The sequence below is a fragment of the Adiantum capillus-veneris genome, chromosome 23, assembly GCF_014529385.1.
Source record: "Adiantum capillus-veneris isolate H3 chromosome 23, ASM1452938v2, whole genome shotgun sequence".
NCBI lineage: Eukaryota > Viridiplantae > Streptophyta > Polypodiopsida > Polypodiales > Pteridaceae > Adiantum > Adiantum capillus-veneris.
The window spans coordinates 106,503,646-106,524,912 of NC_140953.1; the positions used below are offsets into that span (position 1 = coordinate 106,503,646).

Below are 21,267 nucleotides of genomic sequence, written 5' to 3' on the forward strand. Positions count from 1 at the left end.
AGAACCTCCAGTCGTGTGAAGGCTCCCATCCACCGGGGTGCTACTGGCTCGAGAGGCGTGAGCCACTCAGCTGGAACTGACTCTGAGATGTCCTGATACATGCTCTGCACCCCTCTCATGCCCTGTAGCTGGACAACCTGCACCTCCTCTGACAAACCTGTGAACTCTAGCCAGTCACCTAGAGAGCGCTCTGGATCTGCTGCCATGGGACCCCAAGAAACATGAGGCCGACTCCCAACCAAGTGGCCTCTCTGAGTGCTAACCATGGGGTTCCAGACGAGGGGCTGCCGTAGGCGCTCCTCCGTGCACGTCGGCTGTCTCTGCTCTAGGCCACGCCGTAAGAGCTCCCAAGATCGAAGCAAACTCGCAGCGAATCGGTCCTCCAGTCTCTTGCTCAAACCAACTCTGCGCAACTCTGTAAAGATCCATCTGGTCGAAGGTTGCCAAGGGCCTCCTGACTGAGGCACCCTGGCACGAAGCCTCTGCAGTAAGAACTCCTTCCAGGGCTCCTCGCCTGGAAGAAGTCCTCTGACGATGAACTTCCCAAGAAGGGCTCTGCTCTGCTGTGCTGGATCAATGATCCCAAGCCCTCCTTGAGAACAAGGAAGTGTGATGACCGACCAAGCCACCTTGGCTCGGGCAATCTGAGTGTCGCGACCTGACTAAAGGAAGTTCCTGATCAGCCTCTCTACCTGGCTGATACAAGAACTCGAGAAGATCTAGCAAGAAGTGATGTATCACATAGTCGCAAACAACACATGGTTGGCAACTACTACTCTACCAGCCAGCGAAAGTCGTGCTGAGCTCCAATGTAACAGCTTTCTCCTGATGGACAGGAGAAGAGGAGCAATCTGCTGCTCGGGGGACAAGTCCAAACCAACCTGACAACCCAAGTACCGAACTGCAGTCCCTGGAGGAATCCACCTGAAACCCTCTCCTGGCATCCAATCTGGCACAGGAGCATTGCCAACCGAGAAAGCCACTGTCTTTCTCCAGTTGATCAGTGCGCCCAATGCATAGCAGAAGGTCTCTAAAGCCTGCTCACATCTGTGTAAATTGGCCTCCTGGCCCTCTAAGTACAAGGCTGAGTCGTCGGCAAACTCAGCGTCCAGAAGCTCATCTCCCCGTATAGGGAGTGCTAAGCCCCTCAGACCAACCTGCTGTGACACCAAAAATTTGCTCATCGCCTCCGCATAGAACAGAAAGAGAAAGGGGGCAAGAGGACATCCCTGTCTGACCGATCGTGTGAGCATGAAGCGCTCACCTCTGCCTCCTGCCAAAAGCACCTGACTGTGAGCCTACCTGTACAAAGCTGACACCCCTCTGATCCAAGCATCTTCCTGCGCAGCGTGCCCTCTAGAAAGTCCCAGTCAACTCTGTCGTATGCCTTCTCAAAATCGAGAAGAAGAATCACAAGGTCCTCCCCACGGAGTCGTGCCAGGGCAGAAGCCTCCCAGAAAGTGAAGATGTTGTCAAGGATACTGCGTTCCTTGACAAAACCTGTCTGAGTCCCATGTATAAGGCTCTCCAAAAGTGGCTGAATCCTCAAACTCAGAGCCTTGGCAAGAATTTTGTAGGCTGAGTTGAGGATGGTGATGGGGCGCCAGTGTCGAATCTCATCCAAGGAGCCACCCTCCTTTGGAATGAGGTAAATCAGGCCCTCACTCATGCTATCCGGCATCACTCCTGTGTGCAGAATGTACTGAAAGGCACTACAAAGATCTGGGCCAAGCAGGTCCCGGTACTCCAAGAAGAAGCTGGGAGTCAACCCATCCTCACCTGGACAGCTACCACGGGGGAGGGCCCTAAGAGCCTTGAGTAGCTCCTCAAGCTGAAGAGGTATCTCTAGCCTCTGGCGCATCTCCTCATTCACAAGACAAGGCATCTGTGCCCAAACCTTCTCCATGCATGCATCCTGTCTCTCTGACTGGGGCTCAGCCGACAGTAACTCACGGTAAAAGTCAGTAGCAACTGCACGCATATCCTTGGGCTCACAAACAACTGACCCATCGGGTCTCCTCAACTGATTGACCTTGGCATGCGAGTGTCGAGGTCCCACTGTCTCAAAGAAAGCACCTGTCACTCTGTCACCCACCTGAGTCCACTGAGAAGCCTGTCGGTGAAAGGCAAACTCATGGCGCCTCTCCTCCATGCAAGCAAGCTCCTGTCGAGCATGCTGTAACTGCTCCTCCAACCATGGACTGTCTGGATGCTGCTCCTACATCCTCTGTAGTGAAGCAATGCCTCGTCTGAGACGCCGCTCCTCCTCTCTTGCTGCAGCCCGTCGAGCCATAGACTCCTGGAGAAAAAAGTGGCTAAGCTGAGCTATGCCTAAGGCCACTCTGTCTACAGGTAGAGCCTGGCTGTCCATGCCCTCTGTCCAGAGAGCCTCTACCCTCTCTCTGAGTGCTGAGTCCAACAAGACCCGCTCTGGGATGCGAAGCATCGTGCTCCCACTCCTCTGCCTGTCTGCCACTGTGAGGATCACTGGTGCATGGTCCGAGAAGGATGTCCCTGCCAGGATGCCCACTGATCCCCCCAAGTCACTGAAGTGGTCACTAGTGTAGAAGCGATCTATCCGCGATAGATTCACTCCTCCCACTCTGCGGTCCGATCTAGAGAAGGCAAGACTCTCTGGTGGCCTCACAAAGCCAGAATGCTGCCATGTATCCGAGACCCTCAAAGTCATACACAACCTCTCCCAAGCTGCTAACTCGACTCCATGCACAGTAGCATGGTTGCCTCCGATCCTGTCAGAAGGGTCCTCCAACATGTTGAAGTCCCCTCCTACACACCAATGGTCAACCTGTGGCAAAGACTCAACAATCTGTGACCAAAACTCTACACGAGCACTCGCCACATTGGGCGCATAGATGTTCATGAAGCCCACAAGGCCACCTTGAACCTGCATAGTAATCCACTGAGCCCTGCCTGGCACAATAATCCCTCTGTCCACAATTGCCTGCTGCAATGAGTCCGCAATAGTCATACATACCCCACCCTGGATGCCTCCAGGTCCAAAAGCAGCTGACCAAAAGGTATCATAACGTCCACGCAAAATCTGACCACATCGCCGAATGCGGCTCTCAGACAAATGGTGCTCCTGAAGCATAAGGAGATCAATCTCTCCTCCCACAAGGCAACGCTGAAGCTCTTGACGCAATCGGCCCCGCTGTTGCTGAAACTGGGGCCCACCTAGTCCCTGCACGTTCCACGAGACGATCCTCATGGGGAGCGAGAGAGAACAGATGCTGCCGCAGCAGCAAGACGGGCTATCTTCGAGGCAGGCTTGGATGGGGAGTAATCCACATCCGAGCGTCCTCTAGATAGGCGAGATTGCAGTGAGTGCCTGGCCCAAGCTCAAGTAGAGCGAGCCATGCGTAAAGCAACCTCCTCTGTCCAGGAGTCCTCATGAATGTATACATCGCAAGGCAAACACTGCGTATCAGCAAAAAGTACACCACAATGTGCCTACATCCTGCTGAGTCTGGGGGTGTTACCGCAAACTTGGCCAGTGGCCACAAAGTCTGTAGCAAATCTGTAACTTCAAGTTCTCCCATGTCGTGAGAGAACTCGAGAACCTGTGTATGCAACCATCCCACCACTGAGTCGAGGGACCACTCTGTCTTGGTCCTACCATAGAGGGGGAAGGAGAAACCAACTGTTGAGTCCAGGGCCTCTGTCCCCCTAGCGGCGAGGAACAAAGCGTGGACCCTGAAGCAGGCTGCCTCGTGGTCTGTTGCGGAATCGCCGAGAAAGCGAGTGAACCCGTAATCGAAGAAATCCCAGCGGCGTCGGAGGTCAATGCTCGTCAGACCACGAGGGATAGCTGCAAGGGAAGATGTCTAAATCTGTAGAGGGGGCCGCAAGAAGGGTTGACCCTCTCTCGCTAGGCGACTCGTGGCAAAGGCGCTGCCAAGAGATCTCCTAGCTGCCGGCGAGGGACCAGTCTCCTGAGTCGACTGTGGTATTGAAGCAGGAGGAGGGGGAGAAGGAGCTGGGGGGGGGGGGGGGGGGGGGGGGGGGGGGGGGGGGGGGGGGGGGGGGGGGGGGGGGGGGCGGAGGAGAAGAGAAACGGGGTGGGGCGACAGAGACAGGGGGGCGAGGTGGGGAGTGGGCGGGAGCAGAGGGCGGGGGAGGGGATGAGGAGGAGGGGAAAACTGAAGGTGGGGCGGCTGGCGAGGGTGAAGCGGAGGTGGAGGCTGGCGCAGGGGGCTCCTCTTGCTCAAGAGGACCAAAGCGGTTCCTCGTGGGAACCCACTGCTGCCGAGTAGGCACCTGAGGGCCACTCTGAGTGCGAGGCTGTCGCTGTGGCCCCTGGCGTCGATGGCCACGGGCGTGCTGCCACCCCTCCTCCGTTGGAGCCCCAGGCTCGGAGGGTGGCTCTGAGCTGTGCCGCTGACTGTGGCTGCGGCCCAGCCTTGGCAGTAGGCTGGGGCTCAGGCTGAGGTGCAGGTCGTGGCCTCCTCCGTGGACAGGCCTTCGCTAGGTGGCCCATCTGTCTGCAAATGAAGCACTGGTTCGGGAGACCCGAGTACTCCACACTCTGTCTAAACCAACCCCCACTCACCCGAGGCAGAAGGATGACCTTCGGGAGCGTGTGGGTATCTCTGACCAAAACTCGAATTGAAGGGATGCCAGCCGCCTTGGCTGCTATTGATGCTGCCGTACGAGGTGTCTCCAGGACGGTCCCGATGGCGGAGCCAATCCTGGAGAGAAGTGGAAGGTACTCCCTCCGTAGACCCGGAAAGCAGACTGAGATGGGGACGTCTGCCTCCTCTACTAGCACATCCGAAGTCGGGTCAAAACCATGTCGCCACTGTCGAAAGTGGGCGCGTGATGCTGGGATGGCCAGTGGACTCATATCTATGACCTTGGAGGCCATCTCGGAAGTCTCGAACTTGATCTGGTAGTACCCCCGTCCGAGAATCTTGACATCCAAGATCTTGCCCACCTCTGCGAGAAGGCGGGCTTGGAGAAGGTCTCGCAGCTCTCCTCTGCTAGGACGGGTGCAAGTCAAATGGTGGGCTCAGCCGGGTCGGGCGAGGGGGCTTCAGGCGAGTCCCTCTGTGGCGGAGCTGGAGCCTCCATCTGTGTCTACTGCTGAGTCGGAGAAGCGGACGGTGAAGAAAATCTGCAACCGAGTACGTCGAGCACTTGTCCGAAGAAAAAGTGTTGCAGAGCCAGGTGCAGAAGACCTTCGGGAGCGATGAGGACGGGGGGGGGGGGGGGGGGGGGGGGGGGGGGCGGATAAAGCTGCGAGCTAGAGTTCAAGAGGCTGCGGGGGGCCGGGGGGGGGGGGGGGGGGGGCGGATAAAGCTGCGAGCTAGAGTTCAAGAGGCTGCGGGGGGGCCGGGGGGGGGGGGGGGGGGGGGGGGGGGGGGGGGGGGGGGGGGGGGGATAAAGGGAGGATCAAGAGGCTCAGGGGGGCGGGGGGGGGGGGGGGGGAGAGAAACGGCCAGGGATTGGGGGGCAGCGGACAGGCTTGGGGGCAGCTAGGGGGCAGCAGAGGGCAAGAGTGGCGGGCTGGGCTGGGCGAGGGCGAGGGGGCAGCGCGAGGGCGGGGGGGGGGGGGGGGGGGGGGGGGGGGGGGGGGGGGGGGTGAGGGGGAGCGATGGCGCAACAGGGGGGGGGGGGGGGGGGGGAGCGTGCAGCAGCAGCGAGCCAAGTCCTTCGATCAGCGATCCATTTGTTAGTTGATTGGTCAGAACTTCAAGGCCAAGGTACTTAAAGCTCTCTACCACTTTTTTATTGTACACAATTTATGGCTTCTTGTTGTTAAGAGTTTTCACAAGCTATCCAAAAGCACTAATTATCCGCTTACAACAAAAGCATGATCATTACTCTCCCAATCCAAACCTTTTCAATGCCTTCTTGTTGCATAAACTCAAGGAAGGAGAGAGAGAAATGAAATGAAATGAAATGTTATATTAACGTCTTCTAAAGGCCAAAATGACCTATGAGACCAATCAGTTACAAAATAGTGAATCTAATACCATGTCTGGGTACAAAAGAACTAGAAAAGAACTAGAAGTGGAACAAAATACTACTACTACTACTACAATCTAAAACTACGTGGGTGTAGCAGCTGATACAATAGGTACCCGGTAAACTGGATGTAACAGTGTGTGAAACAAAGATGGAAGAAATGGTGAGGATCCATCCTCATCTGCACTCTGGATGTCGAGAGAGTATGGCTCGAATCTTCTGTTGTAGTCTCCGTCGATGCTGTGTAGCTCCTCTCCTCAGTCGCGGTCGTCTGTATCTCTGTACCTCCAATGCTCGGTCGATGAGAGTGCCAGTAGTGGTCGAATGAGTGTGGGACGAGCTCTGCAGTGGTGGCTGCTCCTCTGGCTGTCCTATATCTAGTGAAAAGAAATCTGTAATGTGTCTCTGGGACTGCCTCTCTCTAGCTCTCCCCAGTAAAGTGTCTCTATACCTGTGTAACTCAAGTAGATATAGTCCAAGACATCTCTGATCCTCATAACTCATGACCCTAGATAGAGGACCAAAACCCTCTCTGAATAAGCAGTGGAAACGCCCCCGTATCTCATAGAACACTGTGCAATGACATATGTAGTGCAACTCTGTCTCTGGCTCTCTCTGGCATAATCGGCATATCCTGCTGTCTGCTGGTATCCCTCTGAATCTACCAGTCTCAATCTCGAGCTGATGTGAGGATGTGCGTATCTGACCAATGGCACAACGCAAACCATGAGACATATGTGTGTCCATGTAGCTGGGTCGAATCACAAACCCATCTCCTGTGAGGTGGAGAAGATGCTCTCTATAGAAAGCCATCTTCGTGCTCAACTCCTGAGGCGGCTCTATCCATGTCCTCCTGGTGTCGAGCTGGATCAGGTCCTGACGAATGAGTCTAGTGATCTCCACCCGTGTAAGAGACAGCGAGGGTGCCTGAAGAGAATACTGGAAAGGGGGCAACCTGTCCACGGTGAAGCCATGCGTCTGAAACCATGAAGTCATCTGTGCATACCAGCATGAAGTGTCCCCCTGTAGAGCTAACTGTCTGGAAGACTCAAGGGCCAGTCTAGCATATCTGTCTCTAGTAGTATCCCATAGGCTGTGCACAAAGGACACTGATCTGGTAAGCGCCTCAATCTCCATGGGGGGGGCAGCTAGCTCTGCTCGAATGATCGCGCGAGGTACGGAGGCCTTGGCTCTAATCAATCGGGAGATCATAGATACCAAGGGCCTCTCCATACGTCTCCAACCATCCTGGCCTACAGAAGGTCCCCATACCTGTACCCCATACATCATAGCTGAGGCTACTAAAGTATCAAAGAGCCATAACTTTGTCCGAGGTTCCTGGAACTGAACCTGCGAACACATCCTCTTCAAGCCTCCCAAGGCCGCATAAGCTCTGGTCAGTCTAGTCTCTGCTGCTCTCCCCAAAGAAAACCTCGGCCCAGTGAAGACTATCCCAAGGTAAGTGTATGCATCTGTATACTCCACAATCTCTTGACCATACGTGAAGGTCGGTGCCGATCTCCTGATCCACTGCGGTGTGGTGTTAAACACCATGACCTTGGTTTTACCAAGGTTTACAGACAATCCACTATCCTCTGCAAAACTGTGAGAGAGAGAGAGAGAGAGAGAGAGAGAGAGAGAGAGAGAGAGAGAGAGAGAGAGAGAGAGAGAGAGAGAGAGGGGGGGGGGGGGGGGGGGTAATTCTCAATATGCAGATCTAACTTACGCTGTTTTGTTGTGTTTCATTGTTAATCACAAACTAAAGTCAGTGAAGCTGTTATCCTGAAGACCCTCTCCTATCAAGAGGCCTGGGAAATGGTGAGGATCTTTATCTGTTGACAGTGTTGCTCTCTTATTTGAGGATAGCTTTTGTGCTCACCTTTGTACTTAACATATGCATAATCTAATGGTGTTTATATTCTCTTCAGTCATATTTTGGTGCCAATGTGCTTCATCCACGAACAATCATCCCAGTTATGCGATATGACATACCGATCACAATCAGGAATGTGTTCAATCTTTCAGTACCAGGCACAAAAATATCTCGTTTTACTGCCGTAGACACTGAAACACCGCAGCTGGGAAATGAGCCTGAAGGATGCTCCTCGGTGAAAGGGTTTGCTACTATAGATAATGTGGCTCTTATTAACGTAGAAGGGTAATACATTTTATATAAACACTTTTCAGTTTAACTTGTGAACATATGGCAGTTTGTTATTCTTTAATGGTTAACTTTCAGAACTGGTATGGCTGGTGTTCCCGGAACTGCAAGTACAATTTTTGGAGCTGTTAAAGATGCTGGAGCGAATGTGGTAATGATATCACAGGTAAATGGACAATGTATGAGCTGCACTAGCTCTTCATTCTCTCTGTATTTGACGATGTAGTGTTCATAGAACTTATTTTCTCTTTTCCTTTCCTTGAAGGCAAGCAGCGAACACTCCGTCTGTTTTGCTGTTCCAGAGAAGGAGGCAAAGGCCGTAGCTAAAACTCTGGAAGCAAAGTTTCAAAGAGCATTAGCAGCTGGGCGTCTGTCTAAAGTATGTAGCTGTGTGCTCTTTCAGAAAATATCTGTTTTTTGAAGAAGGGTCTTACAATGCTTCAATTTGTTGCAGGTAGATATTATTCCCAATTGCAGCATTTTAGCGGCAGTTGGGCAGCGAATGGCAAGCACTCCAGGAGTTAGTGCAACTCTCTTCAATGCACTGGCCAAGGTGATTTCATGCAGAAGATAGTTCTTGAATTTTTTTACCCTGTTGCCGAGCTCCATGCTTGCAAGAGGGTCTGAGGCTCTGAGCCTGTCATTTTTTTTGCATTATATATTAGCTGTCTAGAGTGTTTCTACCTATTTTGACACCTACTGCGATATCTTGTAGGCCAATATCAATGTGAGAGCAATAGCTCAGGGTTGCTCTGAGTATAATGTAACCATTGTTGTCAATCGAGAAGATTCAGTGAAGGCTCTTAAAGCTGTCCATTCGAGGGTTTATTTGTCAAAAACAACCATGTCTGTCGGAATTGTAGGGCCAGGTTTGATTGGTGGGACACTTTTGAAGCAGCTGAATGAGCAGGTATTCAATATTTTTTGTGCTAGCATACTTATTTGTCATGTGCATAAGGTTGGCCTTGAAGGCAATTCTGCACTTGGTTTGCTATTTATAAGGAAGGTCAAGCAGCAGAAATTGCATGCAGTCAGCTAGTCTCATTAGGCTATTAGGAAATCAGACGGGAATTTTTTTTTTTTGAGGGCTAGAAAACTGTGTTGCATTTGATTTGTCTACCTTTGAAACTTTTTCATTTGGCCAATTTGCGACTAGTACAAGCCTAGATAAGAGTCACACAAGGAATGTGAATGATAATTGCAAAATATTGAAGCTTCACTGCTTCAGAAAGCAACACAGTGTGAAATTGAGCTCTTGCATGCTTAACATTAAAGAGTCCTGGGGTATCCTCTTTTATTTCTTACCTTTTGTTTTAGTTTTACAGTCAATTGACACCCCACAAATTTTTTGGTACAACCACATTTTGTAATTGCAGGAGCTTGAGACTGGGTTCTGATCACAGTCCATCCTTAAAATTAGTCAGAGGGCAATTGAATTTGAAACTTTTGGCTAGGTAATGCTTCATGTGCTCCACCTAGAAGACCAACATAATTTATTGGAGTGGGTATAGTATGTTTGTTAGTTGCTTTGATATTGGCATCAATATTTATGTGAATTCTAGTGCTGGAAAAGCTCAGAGGGCTGAAAACGGTGCCTGCTCTTAACCGTTTTAGCAGCGTGTCTATGGCGGTCTGTTCGGTTGATACTCTTATGATGAGCGTATAAATGAGTGCATAAAATGATTTTAGTTCGAATGCTGGGGAGAACCATGCTGTTTTGCCCATGCTAAGATCGGATTTCTAGGGTAGCTCATTTTCTGCAATGGAGGAAGGAGGCTAGGGTGAGCTATTTTGATTGTATACCTGGTTGTTCTCTTTCATGGTCTATCATACTTTGGTTATACGAGCAGCATGCCAATGACCAGGTTTACATGAGGATATGCAACCTTTGTTTTAACCTCAACAGTCGTATGTCTATCTGTTGTGTTAGTGTACAATTGTCTTTATTGCAGGCAGCTACGTTAAAGGAGGAATTCAATATTGACCTTCGAGTTATGGGGGTTTTGGGATCAAAGACCATGCTTTTAAACGACAGGTGAATTCAAGAGCTCGAATATAATTGTCAGCTTCGGTTCTGGTCTCTGTTTAAGGATGAGGTTGTGTTTGTTAGTTTTTGGGAAGGTTTCAATGACTGTTGTTGAATTATCCCTTTGATCTGTGCAGAGGAATTGATCTTGATTCATGGAAGCATTCACTTAAAGAGAATGGGGAACCCGCTAACATCCAGAAGTTTACAGAGCATTTGCAGTCAAATCACTCTATCCCTAACACAGTGATCGTGGACTGCACTGCAAGTGCGGAAGTTGCAACGCATTATCACCATTGGATCACGAGAGGCATACACATAATTACACCAAATAAAAAAGCAAATTCTGGTCCATTAGATCAGGTACCTCGAAAGTGTCAAAGTTCTACTGTGTCCAAAACTTAATTGAAATTTTTGCTGTAATTTTTATCCTCAAGGCGAAAGCATTTTGTTCTGCTTGCTGATTGTCATGAACATGTCTACACAATGCATTGCACATGTCTTTTGAGCAGCATTAAGCAAGAAATAACATGTTGTACTTGTGTGTGAAGTATCTTCGGCTTCGAGCTCTACAAAGGCAATCATACACACACTACTTCTATGAGGCTACAGTAGGGGCTGGATTACCCATAATCAGTACATTGCGAGGATTACTTGAGACTGGGGACAAAATTCAGCGTATAGAGGGAATTTTCAGGTTATTACTGATATTTTCAGCTGCTGATAAATTTTCATTTTTAAAATTAAAATTATTAACCTGGATTCAATGGACATATCTTCCAATGTTTGCAGTGGAACTTTGAGCTACATCTTCAACAATTTTACTGGTGATAAGTCCTTTAGTCAGATTGTTCTGGAGGCAAAAGCTTCAGGGTATACGGAGCCAGACCCTCGCGATGATCTTTCTGGAATGGATGTGGCAAGGAAGGTATGCAGCACAATTTTTGTCAAATATCTTATTTCAAGAACAATGGATCAAAAACGTTCTGACCTTGTACTAACAGGTGACCATTCTCGCAAGAGAATCTGGCCTGAAGCTGGAGCTCGAAAATGTCCGTCCGGATAGTTTAGTTCCTGAACCTCTAAGGGTGAGTAGCTCTATCTTGGAAATTTCACGAAGGTTACTTCTAGGTAGGAGCATAGCTACTCTCCCTGTTTTATTACGCAGACGCTAACACCAACGTCCCTTTTGGCTATCCATGGATACTGTGCACCACAACCGTATTTTGTTTTGTTATGATGTTTTACGGTTCAAAGTCATCATGATGTTTTACGGATCAAAACCGTTATGATGTTTTACGGTTCAAAGCCCCTGGTGAGTTCTTGTTGTCTACTAAATCTGGAACATATTATGCGGTGTTTCATAATCAATGTAGGTTTTGATGAAACAGCTAGCTTCCTGCTACTGCATTTTTGCTTGTGTAGCAGGCCTGCATTTCATAGTGCATATTGATAGTGGGAAAAGAGCGACAGTTAGAGAATGGAATCTAAGCAAACCTGCTGATTGTGCACCATCACCATGTAACATGCTAATATATACAATGGTAAGTCATGGAAGCTCTTAGGTGCTTTAGCCAGTTTAGCTTCCACTTTCTGCTTTGTTATCAGTCTATCCAGCCCTAGTGGATCAGGCTTGGCTCCATTCTGGGTTTTCACATGCCTTTCTTTCCGAATTCGGTCTTGCATTTAGGAGCGGAAATTTGAGCAAATGCATGCTTGTTCTATCTCGATAGCCTTGGCATATATAGGATGATTCTTCTGGGCCTCAACTCTTATCTGGAATGCTTCCTTGAGCAAAGTTTCTCTGGACCGGTGTTTTTCATGTTGTGACACTTTCTCATTCAAATACTCTTCCTAGCATACCATTTTTTTAGTAGAAGAAAACTATTTTTGATTCCAGAAAGAAAGAAAACTTGCTTCAAGAACATGTAAAGAATGATGTGAACGCTGCTATGCATCGAACCTTTTTATTAAGAGGGTGAAGGCTCAAACTCTCATATTGGATTCTGATAAGATTATGGATGCCGATATTTACAGGGAAAGACTGAATGTACCTCAGTATGACACGCACAAGATTGGATTGGATTTATGTGTCAGATAAACGAAGCAAAGGCATGGTTTGGCAGGGTGTGTGTTACACTTGCTATGGCTTGATGTAGTTTGACCCAATGCAAACCAGCAATGGATTGATCTGTCAGGAAAAAAACATTTAGGCATGGTCTGGCAGGGTATATGTTCTGGATAATATACGTAACCATATAAGATGTGTCAAATACATTAGGCGCCCATTTTTGGCACAAACCAAGAATAGATTAATGTGCCAAGAGCAGGGGGCTTCCTATTTGGGAAGTGCAGGTTTGGTAGTTCACGCTGAGAATCTTCTTCTACTGTCTTTTTGCTCTCTTTCTTCATAGTTTTTAGATAAATTTTCCTTTTTAGCCGGGGCTTTCTCCTCCCTGTGGCTTTAGTAGTCTATCAGTTTTTCATTTTTTCGATTGCGTCTTTGCTGCAGTGGCCTTTGGGGCAATTACTCATTCCAGTTGTATTGATAACTAGTAATGACCCCTTGTGTATCCCAATCATATCAATTGTACTGATTTCTCCATTGTATCTTTGTTGTACTGGGACATTACTTAATCCCAGTACAAGCTACGGGCTGTCATTATTTGTGGCTCAGAGCCTTGCTTGATTAAACGGTATTGATGCCCAAGCCTCTACTGGCACTATATTTGAGCAAGAGGTGTTTGTGCAGGAGGGTTGCTCTACAAAAGAATTTCTAAGCAGGCTCCAGGAATTTGATGCTGATCTCACAAAGCTGAGAGCTGAGGCTGAGAAATCTAATGAGGTAACAATATTTTTTCTTGGTAGAGACATCTATTCACAGAGGAAACAATGGTAGTGAACTTTTGTTTTCCTGTGCAGGTATTGCGCTATGTTGGAATAGTGGATTTGCGAGAAAAGACGGGCAGTGTGAAGTTGGAGCGGTACCCGAAATCGCACCCTTTTGCACAGTTGTCCGGGTCTGATAACATCATCTCTTTTACAACACAAAGATATCACAAGCAACCACTTATTGTGAGGGGCCCGGGAGCAGGAGCTGAAGTCACGGCAGGTGGTGTATTTAGTGACATTTTGCGCCTAGCCTCTTACTTGGGAGCCCCATCTTAAATATGCTGCAGAGCAGTGACAGGAAAGGTTTTTTTACAAACTTCCGTGTCTCATGGAACTACTTTGGCAGATGGCCTTGTGCCTGACGAGGATCCGCATGCAGAGCATGTGTGATCACAGTTTTGAGCAATAAGGGAGCTCCATGTTGCATAAATTGTGCAACCCTGTATTTTTACCTTTCCAAAAAATTGCATGGTCTCATCATTGAGTTGAGTTCATCCTTTAAAAAAAAAACTGCTGTTAAAGCTTGCTCGGTTGTATGCTTCGAAACAATCGATATTGATCTCGGAGAGGCATTTTTTTGCCTGCATTAGGGCCTTAGAATTGCACGTGACTCTTGGGAGCAATCATGGAAAGCTTGCCGCTAAGTGCCACATGGCAAGGTAATTAGATGGCAATTTGTGGCAATTTTATTTTCTTATAACAGGGGCATTGACTAAGCATCGTCTTATGTATAAGGCACAACCCCGCCCCCCCCCCCCCCCCCCCCCCCCCCCCCCCCTCTTCCCCCTCCCTCCTTTTTTTTTCTTATATGTTTAGGCTATTGTGACTTTTCACCCTGTTTTTCTGAGAGATTGGATGTATTGTATGTACCGACACTTGTGAATATTCAAAGAGTGGGTTATTTTGTTGAATGTCTCTTCATTGGCTATCAGACATACCTTGAAAGGTAATTAAGATCTTTTAAGGAAAACTGCCGCATATGAATCTATTCTATCTCCTAAGACAATAAAATTTGAGTTCAGACGGAGTGCAAGAGGAGGGATATGGTTCTTTTAATGCCTGGCGAAATGGTGTGGGCAAGGCCCTGCTCAAACCCTTCAACCACTACACATGGTCATTGCAAGAAGAGCTTATATTCTTGAACGTGGAGCGTTAGAAATCCTTGTTGTATCAAAGAAAAGAAAAGAAAAGAGCAGCTGATACGGGCTCAAACTATGTGCTTGCATCCCTTGATCATGGAGTGAACTTGTATGGGTACAATTACGCATCTGTCTATGTTGGACACAGGCATTGAAGCTACTTGACATGCAATAATGGCGTAGGGAAAGGACACCGAGTGTCGTTTCCACGTAATAGTGGCGATCCATTGACGGAGGTAGGAGGCCATGGGAAGCCATTATTACGTGGGGAGGACATTCTATGTCCTTTCACGACCGTCAAGGTTGGGATGAGAGGGACTGCAGTGATCAGTGACCACTCAATGTCCGCAATGTGCCTGCGTTGGTGAAATGATGAGCAGATCTATGGATCGTTGACACCTCAGCGCCAAACACAGCAGGCTCGGGACTGAATTGGATTACTCCCACTGATATGTCAGCATGGGAAGCATAGATGCAATTAGCTGAGGGCAGCTTCGCTCATGGCACGTTATCCCTTAGAGCAGGTGACAGTGACCAATGAGTAAACAGAGGGGATTACGAGTACTGACGTGTTGGCAGTTGAGTGCATTCCCATTGTTGGTGTGGACTGATCCTATTGGTCGAATGGCGAGAGCTTGCCGCATGCTAACTTGTCAGACATTTGATGGACGACTGGTCAGATTTTCAGGCATCTTGATTGGATGGTCAGGATCTTCAACCCCTCGTCTCACGACCTTGATGGTACTACTAGCTTTGTTCCCACTCGAAGAAAATGCCGATATGATGACCCCTCTAGGATTCTAGTGCAAAGGCTTTTATAACTAACATTAATCCGATGCTTGCTAATAAAATATGCTGTATATAATGACTATACTAGGGTCCAGTGCAAGTGGCTCACATAAAACACCAATTTGAAGCATCTCTACAAATGTTCAAGAGATGGTATATAAATAATTTCTTGGACATCTATAAATGTTACACTTCTTAGGGTTTTTATGCATTAAAACTATGTGAGATGATATGTTCACAAAAGGTGAATGCATGAAGGGCATTGTTAGAAACAACATGCTTACTACATAAATATTTGGACTCTGTTATTTTGAGGAGAACAATCAAAGGTAGATGCAACCTAGCATGAAAGACAAGGAGAACAATCAAAGGTAGTTGCAACATGATTTCCAATGAAGTGCATATATTCTTGTTAATACACAAAGATCCACTTCAAGGGGCATCACATTGTATGAGTGCTGGGAAAACATTTTTGTAATCCTCCTCTAGGCCGCACCAATGTAGATTGATGCCAAACAAGAGCAGAGGCTTATGTGGTTTTGTCACCCAAAAGATGGCAAAAACACCTTTTCATTCATTTTAACAAAAAAATGCTCATGGGACTATTGTACAAACAAATAAAAATCTAGAGGTCTTGTACTCAATTCCTTGCAAACAACATACAAGTGACCATTTTCCCCTTCTAAAGATGAATTGATGTCACTGATAGGATAAGAGAATTGAATAGAGGTATTGTACTCAACTAAATAAAAATCTAGAGGTCTTGTACTCAATTCCCTGCAAACAACATACAAATGAACATTTTCCCCTTCTAAAGATGAATTGATGTCATTAATAGGGTAAGAGAATTGAATAGACCATAACTTTTATTGAAAAACAACTTTGCATGCTATTCATAAAATAAACAATAAATGCACGTATTTTGTGTAGGTTGTTGATTCTCACATTGCTCTCCGTGAAACTAGCCTTAGAGAAAGACATCGAGGATGACGATAGAGGAAGGGGGGAGGAGAGAAAAGTGATGGTCCACAAATATTTTAACAAATTTAGTGAAAAATGGAAACGAGCTTGAGTTGCACTTAAATTCACTTTTTAAGATCTTGGCATTAGCATGGAGAAGTTAAATGTTGGGCATCTTTCCCCGGGAGATAAGCATTGGGCACAATTTCCAAAGATCTAGCCATTGATAGTGCTTCATGGTTGAAGTATAAAGCCCTCCATTCCACGTCCCTAAATGCTGTGATTCTCAAATGCCTATCCTCATGCTTGGCTTTCCTCCTCTCTTGGCCTTTTGCCACAACTTCTGAAGGCCATTGAAATTATAGGATAGGAATGAAATGTGTATTGTTGAAATGAATGAGAAAATTTATTCAAATTTGTCCCTTTTCATTGTGTGTAATTGTTTTTATCATGCACCAAGACTTTCTACATTGCCAAGTTGAGCCATTTATGACCTGTTCAAATGTTTATGAAGTTATTGAACACTATTTTCAACAATCCAAATGACATTGTGTCTTTTGTTCTAGGTTGTTTTGATGCCCTCTGAAGAAGCTTGACATTGGTAGGACATTTACATAAAAAGGTATCACTTTCTAAGAACCTCCGAAACCAAGAGCTCTTCAATAGGGTTGTTTTGATGCCCTCTGAAGAAGCTTGACATTGGTAGGACATTTACATAAAAAGGTATCACTTTCCAAGAACCTCCGAAACCAAGAGCTCTTCAATAGGGTTGTTTGCAATCACACATAAACCAATGCCTTGAAAATTTGTAAGTATGTGTACAGAGAGTCAATTGTTTCTACCTTAGGGGCCATTACTAAGAAGAGGAAGACATCAACATAGATAAAACATCCCATCTTCCAAGGAGACCTTCAATGGACCGATTAGTTTGTCACTTCATTTCCAAGTTTTTTCTCTTCTCGGTATCTATAAAGCTTTCACAAAAGATTGCATGGGTCATTTGTTTACTTTAATAATACTTTTTAGCTGGAGAATATGGTGTAAATTTTTCATGCCTCTTGTTTTCCAGGTTAAGTCACTTTTCACCCTTTTAGGAAATCCAAGTGGGATGCAGTTTGGAAACACATAGAATAAATTTTGGGACCAAGAAAGGGGCAAATCTCGAACTGTTCACTTTGGCATTTTGATAGTCATTGTCAAACATGTCCCAAGAATGTTTCAAACGCCATCAAAATATCCCTCTTATTGTCATCTCATTTTATTCTAGTCATTAATCTGTTGGATGGTTTCTTTGGTTTTCCATTTTCATCTTCATTAGCTCTTGATGTCTACTATGAACAATCTGTCAGAGGCTTGAAGCCTACTAAAAAGAGGTCTATGACATCTCCATAATGTGTTGAAAGATAGACTATGGGCCTATTGTAATGAAACCTTTTAGCATGAGGGTGTTGGAATTAGGGTTGCAGGGAAACACACACAGCTTGGAGAAGATGAAGGAAGCTCAAGGCACACAACAGAGAGTGTATTACTTAGTGTGCAATGGAAAGATAGATAGCCCTAGAGTGATGGGCGTATATACAATGCACGAGAAAAAAACTTCCTAAAGAGGGAAAAAATGCCCTAGCGGTCCTAGTGTGTCACACACATCACTACCACATGTATATGATGGTAACGAATCTCCCCTGGGAGTGATGCAGTGAATGAGGGCTGGCACGAAGAGTAAAGGGAAGTGCCATGCCCTGAGGATAAGATCACTCCCGGGGGGAGCAAGCCAAAAGCTTTGCGAAAAGCTTCGAAGTTCTCACGAGACAATGCCTTTGTGAAAAAATTTGCAAGGTTGTCCTGTGTTGGCACATAAGTCTAGCTGATATCTCCTGCTTAGAGTCTCTCCTTGACATAGTGGTAATGCACCTCAATGTGCTTTGTGCCAGCATGAAAAACTGGGTTCCTTGCAATTACCAATGCGCTCTGACTGTCAGTGTAGATGATGTTGGCAATGTCTTGTCCAATACCCAAATCAGCCATAAGGCGTCTGAGCCACACACACTCAATCGTAGCTATGAAGACTACCCTGTACTCAGCCTCACAATCGGAAGTGACCAGAGTAGGTTGCTTCTTGCTCAACCATGAAATACATGAACTACCAAGCATGAAACAAAAGCCACTTATGGACACTCGCGTGTCATAACAACCACCCCAATCTGAGTCCGAAAAAGCATGTAAATCTGGCAGCAATTATCCCCCCTTGGGATAAAACAAGCCAAGATGCAAAGTGCTACTCAAGTAGCGAAAAATCCTCTTGACTGCAAGGCAATGGCTTAGACCCTGGGATATGCATAAATCTGTCGACCTGTGAGACTGCAAATTGAATATCCAGCCTTGTATTGCATACATAAATGAGGTAGCCAACAACAGTTTGGTAAAGAGTGACATCAGCAGGATCACCAGCATCATGAAGACTCAACTTCAAACCTGTTTCCATGGGAGTGGCAATAGGTTTGCAATCCTCAAGTCCAAACTTACATAGCAATGTCTCTATGTAACTTTTCTGACACAAGGCAATACTACCATCACACTGCTTAAAGTATATGCCCAAGTAATGATGCAATAACCCCAAATCTTTTATCTTGAAAGTAGCATTCAAAAATAGTCTTAAATTCAGCAATATGTGCCTCATTGTGACCAGTGGTCAGCAAATCATCCACATAAAGAACAACAATGAGAAGTATATCGCCCTCACGCTTGACATACAATGTGCTTTTTGTTGGATTGTTACAAAAGCCTCGTTTGACCAAATGAGTGTTAGCTTTCCCATACCAAGCACGAGGAGATTGCTTCAACCCATACAAATCCTTCTTACATGTGCACACTTTGTCCTCTTGTCCTTTCTTGACAAAACCGCGAGGCAGCGTTACATAGACTTCCTAAAAAATGTCACCATTCAAGAAAGAAGCAACAATATTGGATTGATGTACATCCCAACCAAAATGAGCTGCCAATGCACATAGAAAACAAACAGTAGTCATACGACAAGTGGGAGCAAAAGTTTCTTCATAATCTATGCCTTTCTGCTGCGCATAGCCTTTTGCAACAAGTCGAGCCTTATGGCGATCAACCTCACCATCCGGCTTGCGTTTCAACTTGTAAACCCACTTTGTACCAATGGCCTTTTTGCCAGGAGGCAAATCACATAAAGTTCATGTGTCATTTTCTATAGTGCATCATATTTTGATTGCATGGCAGCCATCCAATTTTCTGAATTCTATGCTTCATCAAAAGCTAGGGGTTCCTCTCTATCACATAAGCTAGACACAGCCAAAGCATAACAATCTGATGCATAAGAGGCATGGTGAGAACTTGAACGAGTATGAATAAAGAAAGGTGCATCCAATTTACTGTCACGCAAAGTGTGTACCAACCATTTTGGCATACCTCTAGCCTGCTCATTTTCAGCCCTTTCCTCATCAAGTACATTTGCATCAGTAATAGGTTGATCTGTAACATTTTCAGAAACCCCCATAGGTTGTACATTTGCCTCATTAGAATTTACATTCGAACTTCCACCACTAAAAAGAGACAATAAGTGTCATAAATGTCTTGTGAGCTTACATTACTATCTCTAGTACATGACAACAAAGGTTGAACAGAATCTTCTACAAACACAATATCATGTGAGACCAAAATGCACTTTGTTTGTGGATGGTACAACCTATACCCTTTTCTTTGAGCACTATAACCAACATAAATACATTTGACAACCTTATCATCCAATTTTTTGCGCTGCGCTTGTGGCACTAAACCATAAGCCAAACAACCAAAAACACGCATGTGCTCAATAGATGGCTTTCTATCATGCCATGCTTCATATGGAGTCATAGAATGCAATGCTTTCGTAGGAAACTTGTTGAGTACATAATTTGCACACATGATAGCCTTGAGCCAAAACGAATGTGGTAAAGCTTGACTCTTGACCATACATCGTGGCATTTTTGTAGGAGACCTGTTTTTTCTCTCAACAACATCATTTTGTTGAGGCATACACGGCACTGTATATTGGGGTTTTATCCCATGACTATCCAGAAATACATTAAATTCATGAGACATGTACTCCCCCCCTCGATTGAAACGGAGGGTGCCCATAGTACATTTCGAGTCATTTTCAGCCATAGCAAGAAAATGCTTGAAGCACATAAACTTTTCGGGCTTAGCTTTCAACGGATATACGCATGCATGCCTGGAGTAGTCATCAATGAAATTCACAAAGTACAAGTAATTTCCCAAGGACAGAGTTTGCATAGGCCCACAAACATCACTATACACAAGTTGCAAGCTACATGTAGCACGAACTGACCCATCATTTAGAAATTTAGCACGCTGCATTTTACCCAAAATACAAGCTTCACAAACATGTTTGACAGGTGCTTCAAGAGGCGGCAAAGAAGCAACCATATCAGATTTCTGCAAACGCAGCAAACTGGCAAAATTCAGATGCCCAAAACGTGCATGCCGCAGTTTCGCATCTGAAACAGCCCTTAAATCTGCAACTGCATTTGTAAAATTTTGTCCACATTTGTCATACAAAGTGAGCTTATACGACCCATGACACAAAAGGCCAGATGCAACAATTTCATCACCAAAACTGAGATAATGAACTATACATCTTCCATCCACAAATTTGACTATGAGACCAAGTCTAGCAAGTGCAAATACAGACTTTTGATCCTAGGTACATACAATGTATCAACAAGTGTGAAAGATTCACAATGCAGATTCACACATGTACCTGTTAGTGGTATGTATGTCAGTGGTATGTATGTCAACAAGTGTGAAAGAACTACCACTTGCAGCAGTAAGCACAATCTTTCCAACTCCTTGAACATGATAAGAGGCATTGTTGATACAAGTCACCGTATTCCCATGAGGGACAGACTCATTAGAGGTAAACAAATCACGATGTGAGGTAATGTGCTTTGTAGCACCGCTGTCAAAAAACCACATGTGTGAATCATGCAGATTCACACAATGCAATGGTATGTATGTCAGTGGTATGTATGCATTGTATGTATGTCAATGTGAATGTGCTTTGTAGCACCGCTGTCAAAAAACCACATGTATGCATCAAACTTGACAACTTCAGGATTTCCTTGGGTCTAACAACAGTAACCCTTGCAGCAAAACTTGGAGCATCCTCAACATCACCTGCATCCACAGTACCAAGACGTACATCAATACCCTGCACAATGTTCCAAACTCCCTTTGATAGAAGTACATGTTGCATCATGTAAGCCCACATAGGGTAATTGTCCCCATCC

At 46.0% G+C, this 21,267-nt stretch overlaps 1 protein-coding gene across 3 annotated transcripts in view; it reads left to right on the forward strand.

Moving 5' to 3' along the window:
• The window catches only part of LOC147428311 (bifunctional aspartokinase/homoserine dehydrogenase 1, chloroplastic-like), a 48,686-nt gene extending 34,903 nt beyond the window's left edge, over positions 1-13,783 (forward strand). For all 3 annotated transcript variants that reach the window (XM_086497024.1, XM_086497023.1, XM_086497025.1), the window contains 13 exons: positions 7,754-7,806; positions 7,917-8,146; positions 8,228-8,315; positions 8,415-8,528; positions 8,604-8,702; positions 8,865-9,059; positions 10,102-10,184; positions 10,313-10,538; positions 10,727-10,872; positions 10,968-11,103; positions 11,180-11,263; positions 12,928-13,020; positions 13,098-13,783. In XM_086497024.1, the coding sequence (XP_086353150.1) occupies positions 7,754-7,806; positions 7,917-8,146; positions 8,228-8,315; positions 8,415-8,528; positions 8,604-8,702; positions 8,865-9,059; positions 10,102-10,184; positions 10,313-10,538; positions 10,727-10,872; positions 10,968-11,103; positions 11,180-11,263; positions 12,928-13,020; positions 13,098-13,343 (1,793 nt within the window). In that variant the 3' untranslated portion in view covers positions 13,344-13,783. The remainder of the gene's footprint in view (positions 1-7,753; positions 7,807-7,916; positions 8,147-8,227; positions 8,316-8,414; positions 8,529-8,603; positions 8,703-8,864; positions 9,060-10,101; positions 10,185-10,312; positions 10,539-10,726; positions 10,873-10,967; positions 11,104-11,179; positions 11,264-12,927; positions 13,021-13,097) is intronic.
• Positions 13,784-21,267: the final 7,484 nt, after the last annotated feature.